Source organism: Notothenia rossii (genome assembly GCF_949606895.1).
Source record: "Notothenia rossii genome assembly, chromosome: 10".
Classification (NCBI taxonomy): domain Eukaryota; kingdom Metazoa; phylum Chordata; class Actinopteri; order Perciformes; family Nototheniidae; genus Notothenia; species Notothenia rossii.
The window spans coordinates 2010705-2027144 of NC_136908.1; the positions used below are offsets into that span (position 1 = coordinate 2010705).

Below are 16440 nucleotides of genomic sequence, written 5' to 3' on the forward strand. Positions count from 1 at the left end.
CTCTTCTACATCAACATGTGTCCCCTCTTCTCCATGTCTCTTCTACATCAACATGTGTCCCTTCTTCTTCATGTCTCTTCTACATCAACATGTGTCCCCTCTTCTTCATGTCTCTTCTACATCAACATGTGTCCCCTCTTCTCCATGTCTCTTCTACATCAACATGTGTCCCCTCTTCTTCATGTCTCTTCTACATCAACATGTGTCCCCTCTTCTTCATGTCTCTTCTACATCAACATGTGTCCCCTCTTCTTCATGTCTCTTCTACATCAACACGTGTCCCCTCTTCTTCAGATCTCTTCTACATCAACATGTGTCCCCTCTTCTCCATGTCTCTTCTACATCAACATGTGTCCCCTCTTCTTCAGATCTCTTCTACATCAACACGTGTCCCCTCTTCTTCAGATCTCTTCTACATCAACATGTGTCCCCTCTTCTCCATGTCTCTTCTACATCAACATGTGTCCCCTCTTCTTCATGTCTCTTCTACATCAACATGTGTCCCTTCTTCTTCATGTCTCTTCTACATCAACATGTGTCCCCTCTTCTTCATGTCTCTTCTACATCAACATGTGTCCCCTCTTCTTCATGTCTCTTCTACATCAACATGTGTCCCCTCTTCTTCATGTCTCTTCTACATCAACATGTGTGCCCTCTTCCTCATGTCTCTTCTACATCAACATGTGTCCCCTCTTCTTCATGTCTCTTCTACATCAACATGTGTCCCCTCTTCTTCATGTCTCTTCTACATCAACATGTGTCCCCTCTTCTTCATGTCTCTTCTACATCATCAGGGGCTCCTTATTTTCATCTAAAGTAACAGACAGAGAATCAGCACTTTGGAAACAGGGCTGAAACCGAGGGGAATTATGGGTAATGCTGCAATGATCTGTTTGGTGCTTCAGCCAATCAGAGACAGGCTCTGGATATATCTGAGAGCTGTGATATATTGATGAATGTGATCACATGACTCCCTGTGGACAGAAACATTTGTGTTTGTAGATCTGCATCGTTTCTGAAGCTGCAGCACGTTTCTCCTGATGGAGGTGATTCGGGTCGTTGTAGCACGTTAGCACCCGTGAGCACCCGTGAGCCACTGTAGGTGATGGCTTATAAAGGACATTTATAAAAGTGCTATCTTTTTGTTTAACACTTATTTTCCAGCAGGTCAAAAATACTTCTTTAAACGTATGTGAGGTGGAACTAGTGATGGCAAAATGAAGCTTTGAATGAAGCGTCGAACCACTTGGACAATTGTGTCGGAAATAGGTTCATTTCTTGAAGCTTCAGTTACAGCGACCTCTCCTGGCGAAGTGCAAGGCTGCAGTGGGTTTAACGCATCTCTGCCTTGAAAAATATTCGATGCACACTAAGACTGAATATCATGTTCTATTTGCAATTAAAGATTGATAATAGTGTGTATTGGGTTATTGAGAAGAGACTAGAGAGTGCTTGACATTTTTTTGGGCGGAGACGGCCTTTTATCAGTTATTAAAGTATTAAAGTTGAAAAGCAATGATTCAAAGTTTATCTATTCCGGGCTTTGAACCAGCTGCGCAGAGGATATCGCCGCATCCTGGCCGCCGGCTCTATCCACTGGACTATCAATTCCTTAGACCATTGAAGTGTTTTTATATTACTCATTTTCTTTTTTATTCACAACTTCTCCACATTTCGAAGTGTGATATATAATGATCCAATTCAAATGCAATGCCAACCACAACTCAACAGCAACAATGCAAACTACGACAACAACCCACACATTGCGCATTGTTTAGAGCGGTTATAAAGTGTTGAAGCGCTCAAATTTGAAACTGTTTCAACCTGTCACCTGTCAGAATCGAGACGAGGCAGTGCATTGAATCACCTGATTGGACGGCGAACCAGTGAGTTGATTCATTCAGGAAATGAAGCAGTTGCTGGTTCGGACGTCACATGTTACGTGATTTGAAGCAAGCTTCGAAGCACTGCTTCTATGGAATAGGAAGTCCAAGGTCGAAGCTCCGTTCGAAGCTTCAGTGTCAAACTGCCATCACTAGGTGGAACTGCATGTTGGAAAAACTAGACGCCTAATCCTGGTTTTGAGGCAAATTAGCGGCGTAGCTCTTTCTATCTTTTTCAAACAACACTATTAAATACTGTGATAACGTTCGCAGCTATCTCTACGCCCTGCAGCTGTTGAGGTAACAGAAGCTGTCGGATAAAGTGAGCGCTTGACGTCCTTTACTGAAAATCCAATATGTACTCAGTGTGTCTTCAAACTCCAACATCAGTCTGAGCCGCGGGAGCTTTAAACACAACATCAATCCTCCTGAGTGTTACTGCTCTGGACACTGTCAGCAAACAATGTACTGTGGACACTCGAGAGAGAGAGAGAGAGAGAGAGAGAGAGAGAGAGAGAGAGAGAGAGAGAGAGAGAGGGGGAGATAAAGGGAGATAAAGGGAGAGAGAGGGAGAGAGAGGGAGGGAGATCATTAAATATGATCTGGGGTTAAGCGAGAGGCACATTAGAGCCGAGCTTAAATCACACACAACGAGCTGCAGTCGACACAACGGCACTACGGACGCACATTCCCCTGATTCACGTCCGATTTGATGTGTGTGCGTGTGTGTGTGTGTGTGTGTGTGTGTGTGTGTGTGTGTGTGTGTGTGTGTGTGTGTGTGTGTGTGTGTGAGAGAGAGAGACAGAGGATGTGTTTGCACATGTGTCAGGGGGTGGAGGTGGCTGATATTAAAGCAACTCATCTTGCTCTTGCCTCTGGGCGGAAAAGGAGAGGGAGATAACACACAGTTAGATTTCTTTCTGTTTAAACCACCCCCCCCCCACCCCCCCTGCAATCTCAGTCAATTACACCAGTCCCATAATTCAATAGAGCCAAACAAGGAAGTTGCCGGGGATTTCTAATTCCATTTGAAGACATTTATCCAAACGAATTAAGACAACTCGTGGAAGTAGAGAAGAAGCAGGAAGGGGGAGGCAGTGGAAGCACGAATGTGACGAATAGCATCGAATAGCATCGAATAGCATCGAATAGCATCGAATAGCATCGAATAGAATCGAATAGAATCGAATAGCATCCAATAGAATCCAATAGAATCGAATAGAATCGAATAGCATCCAATAGAATCCAATAGAATCGAATAGCATCCAATAGAATCCAATAGAATCGAATAGCATCGGATAGCATCGAATAGCATCCAATAGAATCCAATAGAATCGAATAGCATCGGATAGCATCGATCGCTAACACTTTTATTTTGCCTTTCAAAGTGCCATGCTGTTTTCCATCACCATCACTGTCAATGAAGCGTGTTCATTGATGCGCTAAGAAGTCGTTTTTTTAAATAGAAATGTGTTTGTTCATTGTTCACATCACCACTTGTCTGACACGGTAACACTGTGTTTTAATTTATAAAAAAAGATCATGAACGGTTGGATTACCTGCATTTAATCCACTTTCCTGCAGTTATGAGCAGTGACTGTTCTCTGTTGGTCATTGAAATGTGTCAAACCTCTTGAGTTTTGTTTCTCCACTACATGTATATTAATACCTTTAGTTACTTCACAGATGTGGATGAATGATGTGAAATCTAATCAAGTGTTAAATCAGACTTTAGTTCCACCTGGAGTAAATCCACCAGCTACCCTGCAGAATACAAAGTCATTCAAACTAGCTGCACCTTTACCAGCTTTGAGAACACTTTCATGATCAATCATTATAAAACATATCATATCTATTATTCTGAAATGGACCAATCTGCACAACGACTACTTTTACTGTCTTTCACTATATTTTGATGAGAATACTTTTCTACTTTCACTTGAGGAACATTTTGAATGCAGGACTTTTACTGTAACAGAGTATTCCTACACTCTGGGACTATTACTTTTACTCAAGTACAAGATCTGAGTACTTCTACTTTTACTCAAGTACAAGATCTGAGTACTTGTACTTTCACTCAAGTACAAGATCTGAGTACTTCTACTTTTACTCAAGTACAAGATCTGAGTACTTCTACTTTTACTCAAGTACAAGATCTGAGTACTTCTACTTTTACTCAAGTACAATACCTGAGTACTTCTACTTTCACTTAAGTACAAGACCTGAGTACTTCTACTTTCACTTAAGTACAAGATCTGAGTACTTCTACTTGTACTCAAGTACAAGATCTGAGTACTTCTACTTTTACTCAAGAACAAGATCTGTGTACTTCTACTTTTACTCAAGTACAAGATCTGAGTACTTCTACTTTTACTCAAGTACTAGATCTGAGTACTTCTACTTTCACTACAAGATCTGAGTACTTCTACTTTTACTCAAGTACAAGGTCTGAGTACTTCTACTTTTACTACCAGATCTGAGTACTTCTACTTTTACTACAAGATCTGAGTACTTCTACTTTTACTCAAGTACAAGATCTGAGTACTTCTACTTTTACTCAAGTACAAGATCTGAGTACTTCTACTTTCAATCAAGTACAAGGTCTGAGTACTTCTACTTTTACTACCAGATCTGAGTACTTCTACTTTTACTCAAGTACAAGATCTGAGTACTTCTACTTTTACTCAAGAACAAGGTCTGAGTACTTCTACTTTTACTACCAGATCTGAGTACTTCTACTTTTACTCAAGTACAAGATCTGAGTACTTCTACTTTTACTACCAGATCTGAGTACTTCTACTTTTACTCAAGTACAAGGTCTGAGTACTTCTACTTTTACTACAAGATCTGAGTACTTCTACTTTAACTCAAGTACAAGATCTGAGTACTTCTACTTTTACTACCAGATCTGAGTACTTCTACTTTTACTCAAGTACAAGATCTGAGTACTTCTACTTTTACTCAAGAACAAGGTCTGAGTACTTCTACTTTTACTACCAGATCTGAGTACTTCTACTTTTACTCAAGTACAAGATCTGAGTACTTCTACTTTTACTCAAGTACAAGGTCTGAGTAATTCTACTTTAACTCAAGTACAAGGTCTGAGTACTTCTACTTTTACTCAAGTACAAGGTCTGAGTACTTCTACTTTTACTACAAGATCTGAGTACTTCTACTTTAACTCAAGTACAAGGTCTGAGTAATTCTACTTTAACTCAAGTACAAGGTCTGAGTACTTCTACTTTTACTCAAGTACAAGGTCTGGGTACTTCTACTTTTACTACAAGATCTGAGTACTTCTACTTTAACTCAAGTACAAGGTCTGAGTACTTCTACTTTTACTTCAAGTACAAGGTCTGAGTACTTCTACTTTTACTCAAGTACAAGGTCTGAGTACTTCTACTTTTACTACAAGATCTGAGTACTTCTACTTTTACTTCAAGTACAAGGTCTGAGTACTTCTACTGTACAGCACGGAGCTCTAACTGTATTTTGCCTTTGAAGGAGCCTGTCAGGTTTTGCATCGCTGAGCGTTATTCACGGTGACTCTAAACCCTCTCCCTCTCTCTCCACTAACCCGGTAATGAACTCCTAAATCACTGCAGACTAGGATTTGAATATTTCAGCACATAATTGGAGCTTTAACCTAATCTAGGGGCGCGGAGCTCCTCTTCTGTGGGAGGACTCAAAAGGCGCATCAGGATCCGATCTCTGGTAATAATGAGGAACTTCTCACAGTCTAATTACCGCTGATCCAGATTAAGGCTTTATCTGAGGCCCGGCTGCCACTCCAGCAAACACTGGCTCATACTGTCTACCCGAGCGAGCCAGATCTCTGCTATTATGTCTACTATGTTTATTTAGTAAGAGCAGGAAGTGTCTGGTGGCAGAGGGAGTGGGATGCGGGCGGGGGAGAGAGGGGTTACAGCGATTAGCAGCTTTGTGTTGGGGGAAAATAGAGCGTTATGGAGACGGGGGCTTAACCGCCGCGGAGCTAATAGCTTCACTTTGTGCCACTCTGCTCCGTTTCAGCAGCTCTGCTCCGAGGTTTACTGTCAGAGAATCTCATCGCTGCAACAACAGACACATTACGGCAGCTTATCTTTCGACAACCAGTTTTTGACACGACTGACAGGTGTCACGAGACTTCTAAATCTAGCACAACTAAATCATGAAACCTCCCCTCCCCCGTTAGCTTTCGCTCGCTCCCTACAGAAGTGTTTGTGTGGAGCGTCAGTCGATCACACGCTGTAATCTATCTGTAAGTCGTCCTAAAAACAAACACAGCGCTGCCATTCCTGCGTGTCAATCAAAGCGTCCCCATCTCCGCTACCTCCAGCCGTCCAACCTGTCAAAGCGTCACAAAGCTCGCTCTGGAGGTTTTTTCCAAACACTTGCATGACCTCCAACTTTTACACCGAGTCATGTCGAGAGCAGGAACGTCCCTCGGGGGTTTGGTTGTCACTCAGATGACGGGAACGTACGATCTTTTACAGGGTCGGTTTGCTGCGAGACCGGACGAGCGAGGCCTGATGTGTCCGACAGATTCTTCTTCAAGGTCCTGCGAGGATTGGCTATCTGGGCTTCATGGGTTGTTAGTTTTGAGCCGCTGTTCGGAGGTTCAGGGACGACACAGATCTCTCTAGCATGACGTTAGGAGATGACAGGGATAATCACACACACACACACACACACACACACACACACACACACACACACACACACACACACACACACAGACACAGACACAGACAGACACAGACAGACACAGACAGACACAGACAGACAGACAGACAGACAGACACACACACAGACAGACAGATTTTACACACACACACACACACACACACACACACACACACACACACACACACACACAGACAGATTTTACACACACACGCACGCACGCACGCACGCACGCACGCACGCACGCACGCACACACACACACACACACACACACACACACACACACACACACACACACACACACACACACACACACACACACACACACACACACACACACACACACACACACACACACACACACACACACACACACACACACACACACACACACACACACACACACACACACACACACACACACACACCATCGGTAATATGGATGAAATGACTGGTAAGCTCAGAGAAATCCATCATTTTGTTCAAAACCAGGAAAAGACACATGTGGGATATTACAATCACAATATCGATATCATATTAATGTATTGCCCTTTCTTACATCATGCGTAACTAACCCCTTTGTCTTTGTTTGACTAAAGGGTTAGTTAGTTTGAATTCATCAGAGTCAAACAATATCACAAACAAACCAGACATGTTTGTGTTCTGCAGCGGGGAAATGGCTCTTTTTGTCAGTGGAGTCTGGTGGCTTTAAAGAGCAGATAGACAAAGAAAGGCTGTCTGACGGAAAGGAGAAGAAGTATAACGAGTGTAAACACAGCTGTAACTCCAGAACATTACATCTATCAGGAGTTAATGACATCCAAACTCCACGGCGATATTGGGCCTCATGTCAAGATATTGGTTTAATATCGATAAATTGCTCAGATACTTTTCCCGTACGCTTTCATTCATAAAAACACAAACACAGGCTGACTGGATTAGCTGCTTTTAATCCACTGTCCTGCAGTGATGTGCAGACTCAAAGTATCTGTTCCTTTTGTTAATGTAACCTGTTGAGTTTTAAGGAATAATATGGAGTTAGTTTAAGTACATGCATGTTTGAACGGTCGTTATGCCCACCCCATAAAACTTGTCTTCAATGCATTACCAGTCAGTATGTGTGTGCATTAATAAAGACACAATGCCCAGCTTATTGAATGCTTTGATTCGTAATGAAACAATTATTTGACCCTCAGGATTTTGTGAATCTGTGTCTCGCTAGGATCAGAGGACAGACTCTTGTAAAGGCGAACTGTACGCTTTGTTTGTCAAATGTTAACCTCCAAGAAATCAACGGTGAGAATGTGTGAATATCAGTCGTTACATGTTTACATCAATGTAGATACACAGGCTAGTCTTTCAATGCTTTGATTCAAAATGCCTCTTGTTTTAAAGCTCAGGGTGAATCTGTCCGTCTCTCACCTGGAAGAACAGGTGAAGGCGAACTGTACGATCTTTAATCATTTGTCAAACGTTGTCCTCCCAATGCAGAGTAACAGATACCAGAGAGTGGGTAAAGTTAAGGATTCATGAGAACTCACAGACTTGAGTTTGTTCATTTGAGCACATCACCAGAGAGCCAGACGCTGCAGGGACGATCTGCTTCCTGTCTGGGAACATGTTTCCCTTCGGCTGCTTCGTCTTCCAGTCTAGACTTCTCTCTTTTTAAACCCACCTCTCTCTGATGCCAAATCTAAAATCTGGGGCAAACAAACCCTGCAACCATCATCAGACCCAGCTCACCAGAGACAGCTGGAAGCGGCGATGAGTTCACCGCACAATGTTATTACTGTGTGACTCATGCTTTCTACAGCCTTTCCATCACACTTAAAGAGTGGCTCTTGAGAGGAGAAGGAGAAGAAGGTGAAGAAGAAGGAGAAGAAGAAGGTGGTGTTGAGGATTTACCTGGCAGTGCTTTAGAGGGGGATTTAGAGTACAGTACTAAGTATTGATTATCACTATGAGCTCTGCACCCTGCAGGTAGTTGGGATCAAAAGGCAGAGATACTGGTAGATCAGGGTGAAAGCTCTAAGACAGGGGAGTCTAACATACTTTGTTCAATGTTCAATATACTGTGAGTCAGCAGCTTGAGTGCAACAAGAGAGGGTTTGGTCGAGCCCTATAGTTCACGCACTGCCACAACCTATATGTATGTTGACGTACAAAGTCATGTATTTACAGGCAGGCGGATAACTTCTTCCTTAATGGCTTCCACTTTAGTTTGTATGGTGGTGTGTCAGGATCACTACACAGATGTGGACATGATCAGACGAATACATCACAAAGTAAAATACCATATAGTTCAGTTCCAGATACCACCGACTACATGTGTCTGTAGATACACTGTGATCTGATGTAATGTGTAAATGAGGGTGGTCCTTCAAATTGAAAGTGGGAAAGCCTGAGCTCCATCCCCCCCCCTCATCGAGCTGGAAGTGTAGCCTCAGTTGCAGCTGCTGGTGTGGCAGCCCAGCTCGATGAGGGGGGGGGGGGGTAGATGTTGTTGGAATTGGAAAAAAATTCACCAGGAGAGTTTTCTTGACTATCATAACGAAATCCGGTGGTTGGAGCTTCAAATAAATCCATTTGAAAATGTACACGGCACTAAGGACCGCCCTGGTGTGACTAGGGATAAACTGTTGAAATTGCTCTTGATTTTCTTGGTTGTTTTTCACAGATTTTGAAGTGGCTGTTATTTTGTAAATATTGATTGTTGTGCTTTTATTTATGACCTTAATGTGTGCATATGTATACAGTACATGTGTCTTCTGATTGTGTATATATATATATACATATTTGTATACATATTTTATATATATTTGTATTTAGTATTCCTCTGGATTGTGGGAAACGGTATGTCAGTACACACAAACTGAAAGATTTACAATAAAGTTGACTTTGACTTGTTCATAATGTTTTGTCCAAAGATAGATCAGAATTCACTTTTTTGCACTAAAACAAAGGGAACAATTTGAAATCATCGTTATTTCTAGATTATTATGCTTGGATTCGACTGGTCCGGCCCCTGAACTAAGATGACTTTGACCCCCGTGCTCTAATATTTATATGATCCATTCAACACCTGGAGCACCGCAGGTCCTTGAACTCACCGTGAAATGTCAGGATGTTCATCATGTTTTGTCCAAAGATAGATCAGAATTTACTTTTATGCACTAAAACAAAGGGAACCATTTCAAGTCGTGGTTATTTCTAGGTTATTATGCTTGGATTTTACTGGCCCGTCCCACTTGAGATCAAATGTGGCCCCTGAACTGAGAGGACTTTGACCCCCTGCTCTAACATGTTTATGACGCAGGTCCCTGAACTCACCGTGGTGTATTTCCCCAGCTGGCAGAGGGAGGGGAAGGTTTCCTGATGGGCCTTTCTGATCTTCTCGATGATGGTTTCCAGCTCGGCCGTCAGCTCGTAATTCTCCGTCAGCTCCGGCTTCGGACTCTCCTTCTTCTTCTTATTGCGGTCGTTTCGAACCGCTGGAGGAGAAGAAAGGATTAACAAAGGATTAGAGACTACAATGACTTGATCGTCAAAATCAATAGGCACGCAATGACTCTAAATAATAATGATCACGCCACCAAACACACATTCAGACTAAAGGAACCAGCCTTTTTGGAAAATGAGAGAAGTAGAAAGTACAGGTATTTGAGTTCAACATGTAAGAAGTAGAAAGTACAGGTATTTGAGTTCAACATGTAAGAAGTAGAAAGTACAGGTATTTGTGTTCAACATGTAAGAAGTAGAAAGTACAGGTATTTGGGTTCAACATGTGAGAAGTAGAAAGTACAGGTATTTGTGTTCAACATGTAAGAAGTAGAAAGTACAGGTATTTGAGTTCAACATGTAAGAAGTAGAAAGTACAGGTATTTGAGTTCAACATGTAAGAAGTAGAAAGTACAGGTATTTGTGTTCAACATGTAAGAAGTAGAAAGTACAGGTATTTGAGTTCAACATGTAAGAAGTAGAAAGTACAGGTATTTGAGTTCAACATGTAAGAAGTAGAAAGTACAGGTATTTGTGTTCAACATGTAAGAAGTAGAAAGTACAGGTATTTGAGTTCAACATGTAAGAAGTAGAAAGTACAGGTATTTGTGTTCAACATGTAAGAAGTAGAAAGTACAGGTATTTGAGTTCAACATGTAAGAAGTAGAAAGTACAGGTATTTGAGTTCAACATGTAAGAAGTAGAAAGTACAGGTATTTGAGTTCAACATGTAAGAAGTAGAAAGTACAGGTATTTGTGTTCAACATGTAAGAAGTAGAAAGTACAGGTATTTGAGTTCAACATGTAAGAAGTAGAAAGTACAGGTATTTGTGTTCAACATGTAAGAAGTAGAAAGTACAGGTATTTGGGTTCAACATGTAAGAAGTAGAAAGTACAGGTATTTGAGTTCAACATGTAAGAAGTAGAAAGTACAGGTATTTGTGTTCAACATGTAAGAAGTAGAAAGTACAGGTATTTGAGTTCAACATGTAAGAAGTAGAAAGTACAGGTATTTGTGTTCAACATGTAAGAAGTAGAAAGTACAGGTATTTGAGTTCAACATGTAAGAAGTAGAAATTACAGGTATTTGTGTTCAACATGTGAGAAGTAGAAAGTACAGGTATTTGTGTTCAACATGTAAGAAGTAGAAAGTACAGGTATTTGTGTTCAACATGTAAGAAGTAGAAAGTACAGGTATTTGAGTTCAACATGTAAGAAGTAGAAAGTACAGGTATTTGTGTTCAACATGTAAGAAGTAGAAAGTACAGGTATTTGAGTTCAACATGTGAGAAGTAGAAAGTACAGGTATTTGAGTTCAACATGTAAGAAGTAGAAAGTACAGGTATTTGAGTTCAACATGTAAGAAGTAGAAAGTACAGGTATTTGAGTTCAACATGTAAGAAGTAGAAAGTACAGGTATTTGGGTTCAAAATGTAAGAAGTAGAAAGTACAGGTATTTGTGTTCAACATGTAAGAAGTAGAAAGTACAGGTATTTGAGTTCAACATGTAAGAAGTAGAAAGTACAGGTATTTGTGTTCAACATGTAAGAAGTCAAAGTAAAAAGTCGTCAGGAAAATAAGTAGTGGAGTAAAGTACTTATACCAGAAACATGTACTTAAGTACAGTAACGAAGTATTTGTACTCCACTACTTCCCACCTCTGATCGTCTGACAACTGGAGGAACTTTGCTGCGAGTAAGCACATTTCTCCGGGTACTTTTTAAAAGCTGCAGCGAGTTGTCAGACCTTATATAAGGACAGAAAGTTTGCAGCTGAGACTCTGACAGCTCAGTGCCACCGGCAGAGTCTCCAAACTTAGGAAAAACAAAGTCTGGGAACTCAAGTGCTATAAAAATGAATTTTCTGATTTGAGGCGCAATTAATGATTTGACCGAGTCAATTAATTACACTTTTCTCTGAGCTATTTGGGAAGTCTTATGATGTAGTTCAAGTTGAGTCTAAAGTGAAACTTATGTGAGGTGCAGGTTTGGTTTTAAATGTCGGAGAGACAACACAACAACACATTAGACCACAACAATATACATTTTCAGTTTGACGTAAGAGTCAACTGAACCAATCCAGAAGCTGAACACATGTAACAACATCTTCTAAGGGTTTTAATAGGGAATAGCTTAACATGTAATAATCTAATATAAGACAATATAAATACATAAATTCGATTGTTTTTATGTCCATGCATTATTCAACGTTCCTTAAACTCCTTGCGTTGGACAAACAATTTGTGTACCTTGATATGAATCCACTTTTCTTAATATCTTAAACCCTTCTCTCTTACCTAAAAAAAGCTATCATTGGTGAAAACAAGAAATCAATGGGTATCATTTTGCATGGCAGCTGTCAATCAGTATTTTTCTTAATCTTCAAGCGTTCAAAGGGAGGATGGGTGAGTGTCAGGTTGATGGTTTCCTGCTTTTCTAATGATTGACAGGTGGAAATGTAGGACTAAATGACAGCTGGCCATCAAACACAACGTCTGAAATCAATGCATGTTCATGAACACATGAGCTGTTGTTTATCAACCAAAATCAAATAATCAATTATTCACATCTGAGTTATCTCCATGATACGATACGTCACTCAGCTGGTCCACACCATAGAGAGATATATCTGTGTTCATGGATCAATGAGGGCTATTTTTATCCTGATGTAATCCATACTCTCTTATCTCTCAGACTCAAGTATGATGTGTGATGAGAGATAAATCCACCGCTCTCCATACAGGATGTGGATCACAGCTGTTCTCTCTGCAATGTTTTACCACTGACAGTTACATATAATACACATGTTTCACTTTTACAACAAACTATATTGGTCTTCGTGATAAACTGGCTACACAAGTCCAAGAGCTATCGCTAAAGTTGGACGCTAAGACATTAAATGCGAACACACATATATATTTGTACACAATAAGGACACTTTGGTGTTACTTTTGATTTTGCTTTCGGTACATGTTTGCGTAATATTCCAACGTAAAAAGTAGTCCGATAGACATAGGGTCGTACTTGGCATGTGATGCGAGTAAAATGACAGTTCTTCGTGATTAGGTTGAGGTTGAGAACAGATCATGGTTTCGGTTAAAAGCAGTGGAGCAAGAAGTACTCAGAGTTAACAGCAAAACTACATTTAAAAAAGTAAAAGTCCTGCATTCAAAATTGTACTACAGTAAAAGTAGCGGCGTCCAAATATACTTAAAGTACCGAAGGTAAAAGTACTCATTATCCGTAATGTCCCATTTCAGAATTGTACATTCATTGAGTTACTAATATACTGTTATGAATATTCATGTTTTTTATCACAACTGGTAAAGTCGAGCTAATTTAAAACTTTATATACTGCTGGATATCTTAACCTATAAATATGTGTCAAAGTGTATTTAATAATTGACTTATATTACGAATTAGCTTTTATCCTAAACCCAATAAAGTAACTTGTAACAAAAGCTGTCAAATAAATGTAGTGGAGTAAAAGGTACAATATTGGCGCCTATAATGCAATAGAGTAGAAGAATACAGTAGCATAGTTTATTAGGCTTGTTATGTAACTTACACCTTTGTTATATTATGATTTAGACAAGTTAACGTAATAATCCAGCTGCTATCCTACCTAGCCACAGCATCAACTCTAGACCAAGCCCCCAGGAAGTGCGCCGGACTCTGAGGAAAATATTCCTTGTGTCCAAACGGCGGTACTGAAACTTCCGTATCAGTCCGTGACGTCCCTGGGCCCAGAAAGACTCTTTCCCATTGACTAACATTGGGAAAGAGACGTCTGTAAATCGTTGGATAATTTTAACTAAATAAACTACCCAGTATAGCCCTTATTAAAAACATTCGGTCCTCAAGTTGTAAAATGTGCTAATAACGTTATTCTGAGAGTTATTTCCCTCGGCATTTTGAACGTGCATCTGACAGTGGGAGCTCGGGGGCGGGGCTTAAGGGGCAACTCAACTGCGCATGCTCTATGAGTGCACATACGGGTACTTCTGCTCTGACAGCCAGGCATGATGGGTAATCTGTGACGTTTCGCTCTCTCAAAAGTTGGGCCATTTTGTCTTCATGCGCCGCAGTGAAGTAAGTTAGCATTTGACCACTTCTGGTTCCTTCTACAAAAAAGCAAAGCAATTTCTCCATAGGATTTAGGAAAATATCTGAACTAAGGTCTGTGGTTGAGACACATTGAAGAGACTGATCACGTTTTTGTTCTACGACATTAAATCCATCAGCTGTGACCCCACTGGTGATTTCTGAAGAGTTGACGTGTCTGAGAAACGATGGTTGTTACCAAGTGGCTGAATAGGACTACAGAAGTCGTGGAGGCCGTTGTACGTCATTACGCCGAACACGTAAACACTCCTCTGAGTTAGTTTCTGTTCTGCTTGAAAGCAAGTCCCTGCCTCCTGCAGACTGTTCAAACAAACGCTTCAACTCGGACCATTTAGAATCTGTGTGTTTGAATATGGATCTGAAGTTGGCGTGACGTTGAAGCAGCGAGCCTGCTGTAGTTCCTTTATAGCATCACGTTAGCATTTTGCTTCTGGCGACTAGATTTTTGATTTGAAAATGATAAAAGTAGGGTACACGTGTGGAGATTATCCGGCTGAGGAAAACGTGACCCGTCTCTTCAATGTGTCTCAACCACAGACCTTATTTCCAGCTATTTTCTAAAATCCTATGGAGAAATTGCATTGGTTTTTGTCGAAGGAACCAGAAAGAGTTTACTTCCGGGCAGTGTTGTAGTCAAGTCACCAATTCACATGTCCAAGTCACTCTCGAGTCACCGCTCTTCGAGTCCGAGTCCAAGTCCGAGTCACCAAGGGAGAGTCGTAGTCGAGTCCAAGTCCGACTCACCCAAGGAGTGTCCGAGTCGAGTCCGAGTCATCATTACCTGTGTTGGAGTCCGAGTCCAAGTCCGAGTCACCTAAGAAGAGTCCATGTCAAGTCCGAGTCACAAGTCTTCATGTATTAACCTTCATGGATATATGTGTTGAAATGTAGCTGCTCCTCTACATTGGACTGAACTCGATCATTAGCGTTATGTGTTACGGAGCCCTCTCTTCAATATTGTTTCCACATAACGAGCATTTTGCGCTGCTCTTTTCCAATGTGGAAGCAGAATGTGTGAAAGCATACAGCACGATGCGGGGTGTGTCTCTAGACATCTCTAGACTGGAATAGCGGGGCCCAGTCCGTGAACTCGCCTCACAGGTCCACATGCCAGGATAGAGGACATCAGACTCCAGAGAAAACTTGCTCGAGTCCGAGTCCGAGTCCAAGTCAGAGCGTCAATGTACAAGTCAAGTCTGAGTCATCGTGGGGGGAAAAATTCACGAGTCCGAGTCCAAGTCAGCGTACGCAAGAATTCACGAGTCCAAGTCCGAGTCGAGTAACGAGTCCGACTCGACTCCATCTCTGCTTCCAAGTTTTAGGACGCGTCACTGTGGCTCTCTATGAGCAGCTCTCATAGGAAAGACCGAGACCCACCTCCCACGCTGTATCCAGTTCTTATTATACATCCATGGTCGACTCTAGACTCACAGTGTTGACGGTCAGAGGGGTTATGTTATGGTCTATAGATTAAAGCGCTTATCCCCATAATCAGGCATTAAACCCAGATGAGAGTCAACCTCAAATCTGCTTTGCCAACAACGCTTTGTATCCTTCAACGGATGCACACAACTCAATACATATACACATCTAATTTATATAATTGGATGCCTTTAGAAATATGTCATTAAATCAAATGCACAGCCACATCAGTCAAATCCCTATGCTGTGTGTGTTTACGTTGACATGTGGGGACATCTGACACCCACATCTCTGCATCTTCATTATCGGAGCAACTCACAGCTTTAAAAAGACAATATGAGTCGATGTGATGTTCAGTTTCAGAGATTCAGAGTGTTCTGGTCAGCCGTGGCCTGATTACCGTCAGAGTGCTGACAGTAATCACTCCATACAATGCAACCTACATCTGTGACCTATATGCGCATTATAAGGCAGTATGCATGGGCGTCGACAAGTCCCCCCCACCTTTTAAAATGATTAGTTTAGACCCCCCCACTTTTACCATGTGGAAAGTCCGTGAATCGGTCTATCCACTCGCCGCTCTCTGTAGAGCGCCGTGTCAGTGCTTCACTATCAAATCCATTCCACTTGCTTATTGAGAGAAAGCCCAAATCAATGAAACTCCGTACCATGTTTTCACTGCTGCTTTGTACCAAGACAGATTCTCAGAGCCGTACACATGAGCCGTCCACACGAGCCGTCCACACGAGCCGTACACATGAGCCGTGCACACGAGCCGTACACATGAGCCGTACACATGCTGCGTTTGTTGTGTAGCTGTGTCTTT

General features: G+C 41.4%; 1 protein-coding gene across 3 annotated transcripts in view; it reads right to left on the bottom strand.

Annotated features, from left to right (window-relative positions):
- LOC307022899 (retinoic acid receptor beta-like) overlaps positions 1-16440 on the bottom strand; it is a 205629-nt gene that overhangs the window by 26509 nt on the left and 162680 nt on the right. For all 3 annotated transcript variants that reach the window (XM_079655808.1, XM_079655810.1, XM_079655809.1), the window contains one exon: positions 9901-10061. In XM_079655808.1, the coding sequence (XP_079511934.1) occupies positions 9901-10061 (161 nt within the window). The remainder of the gene's footprint in view (positions 1-9900; positions 10062-16440) is intronic.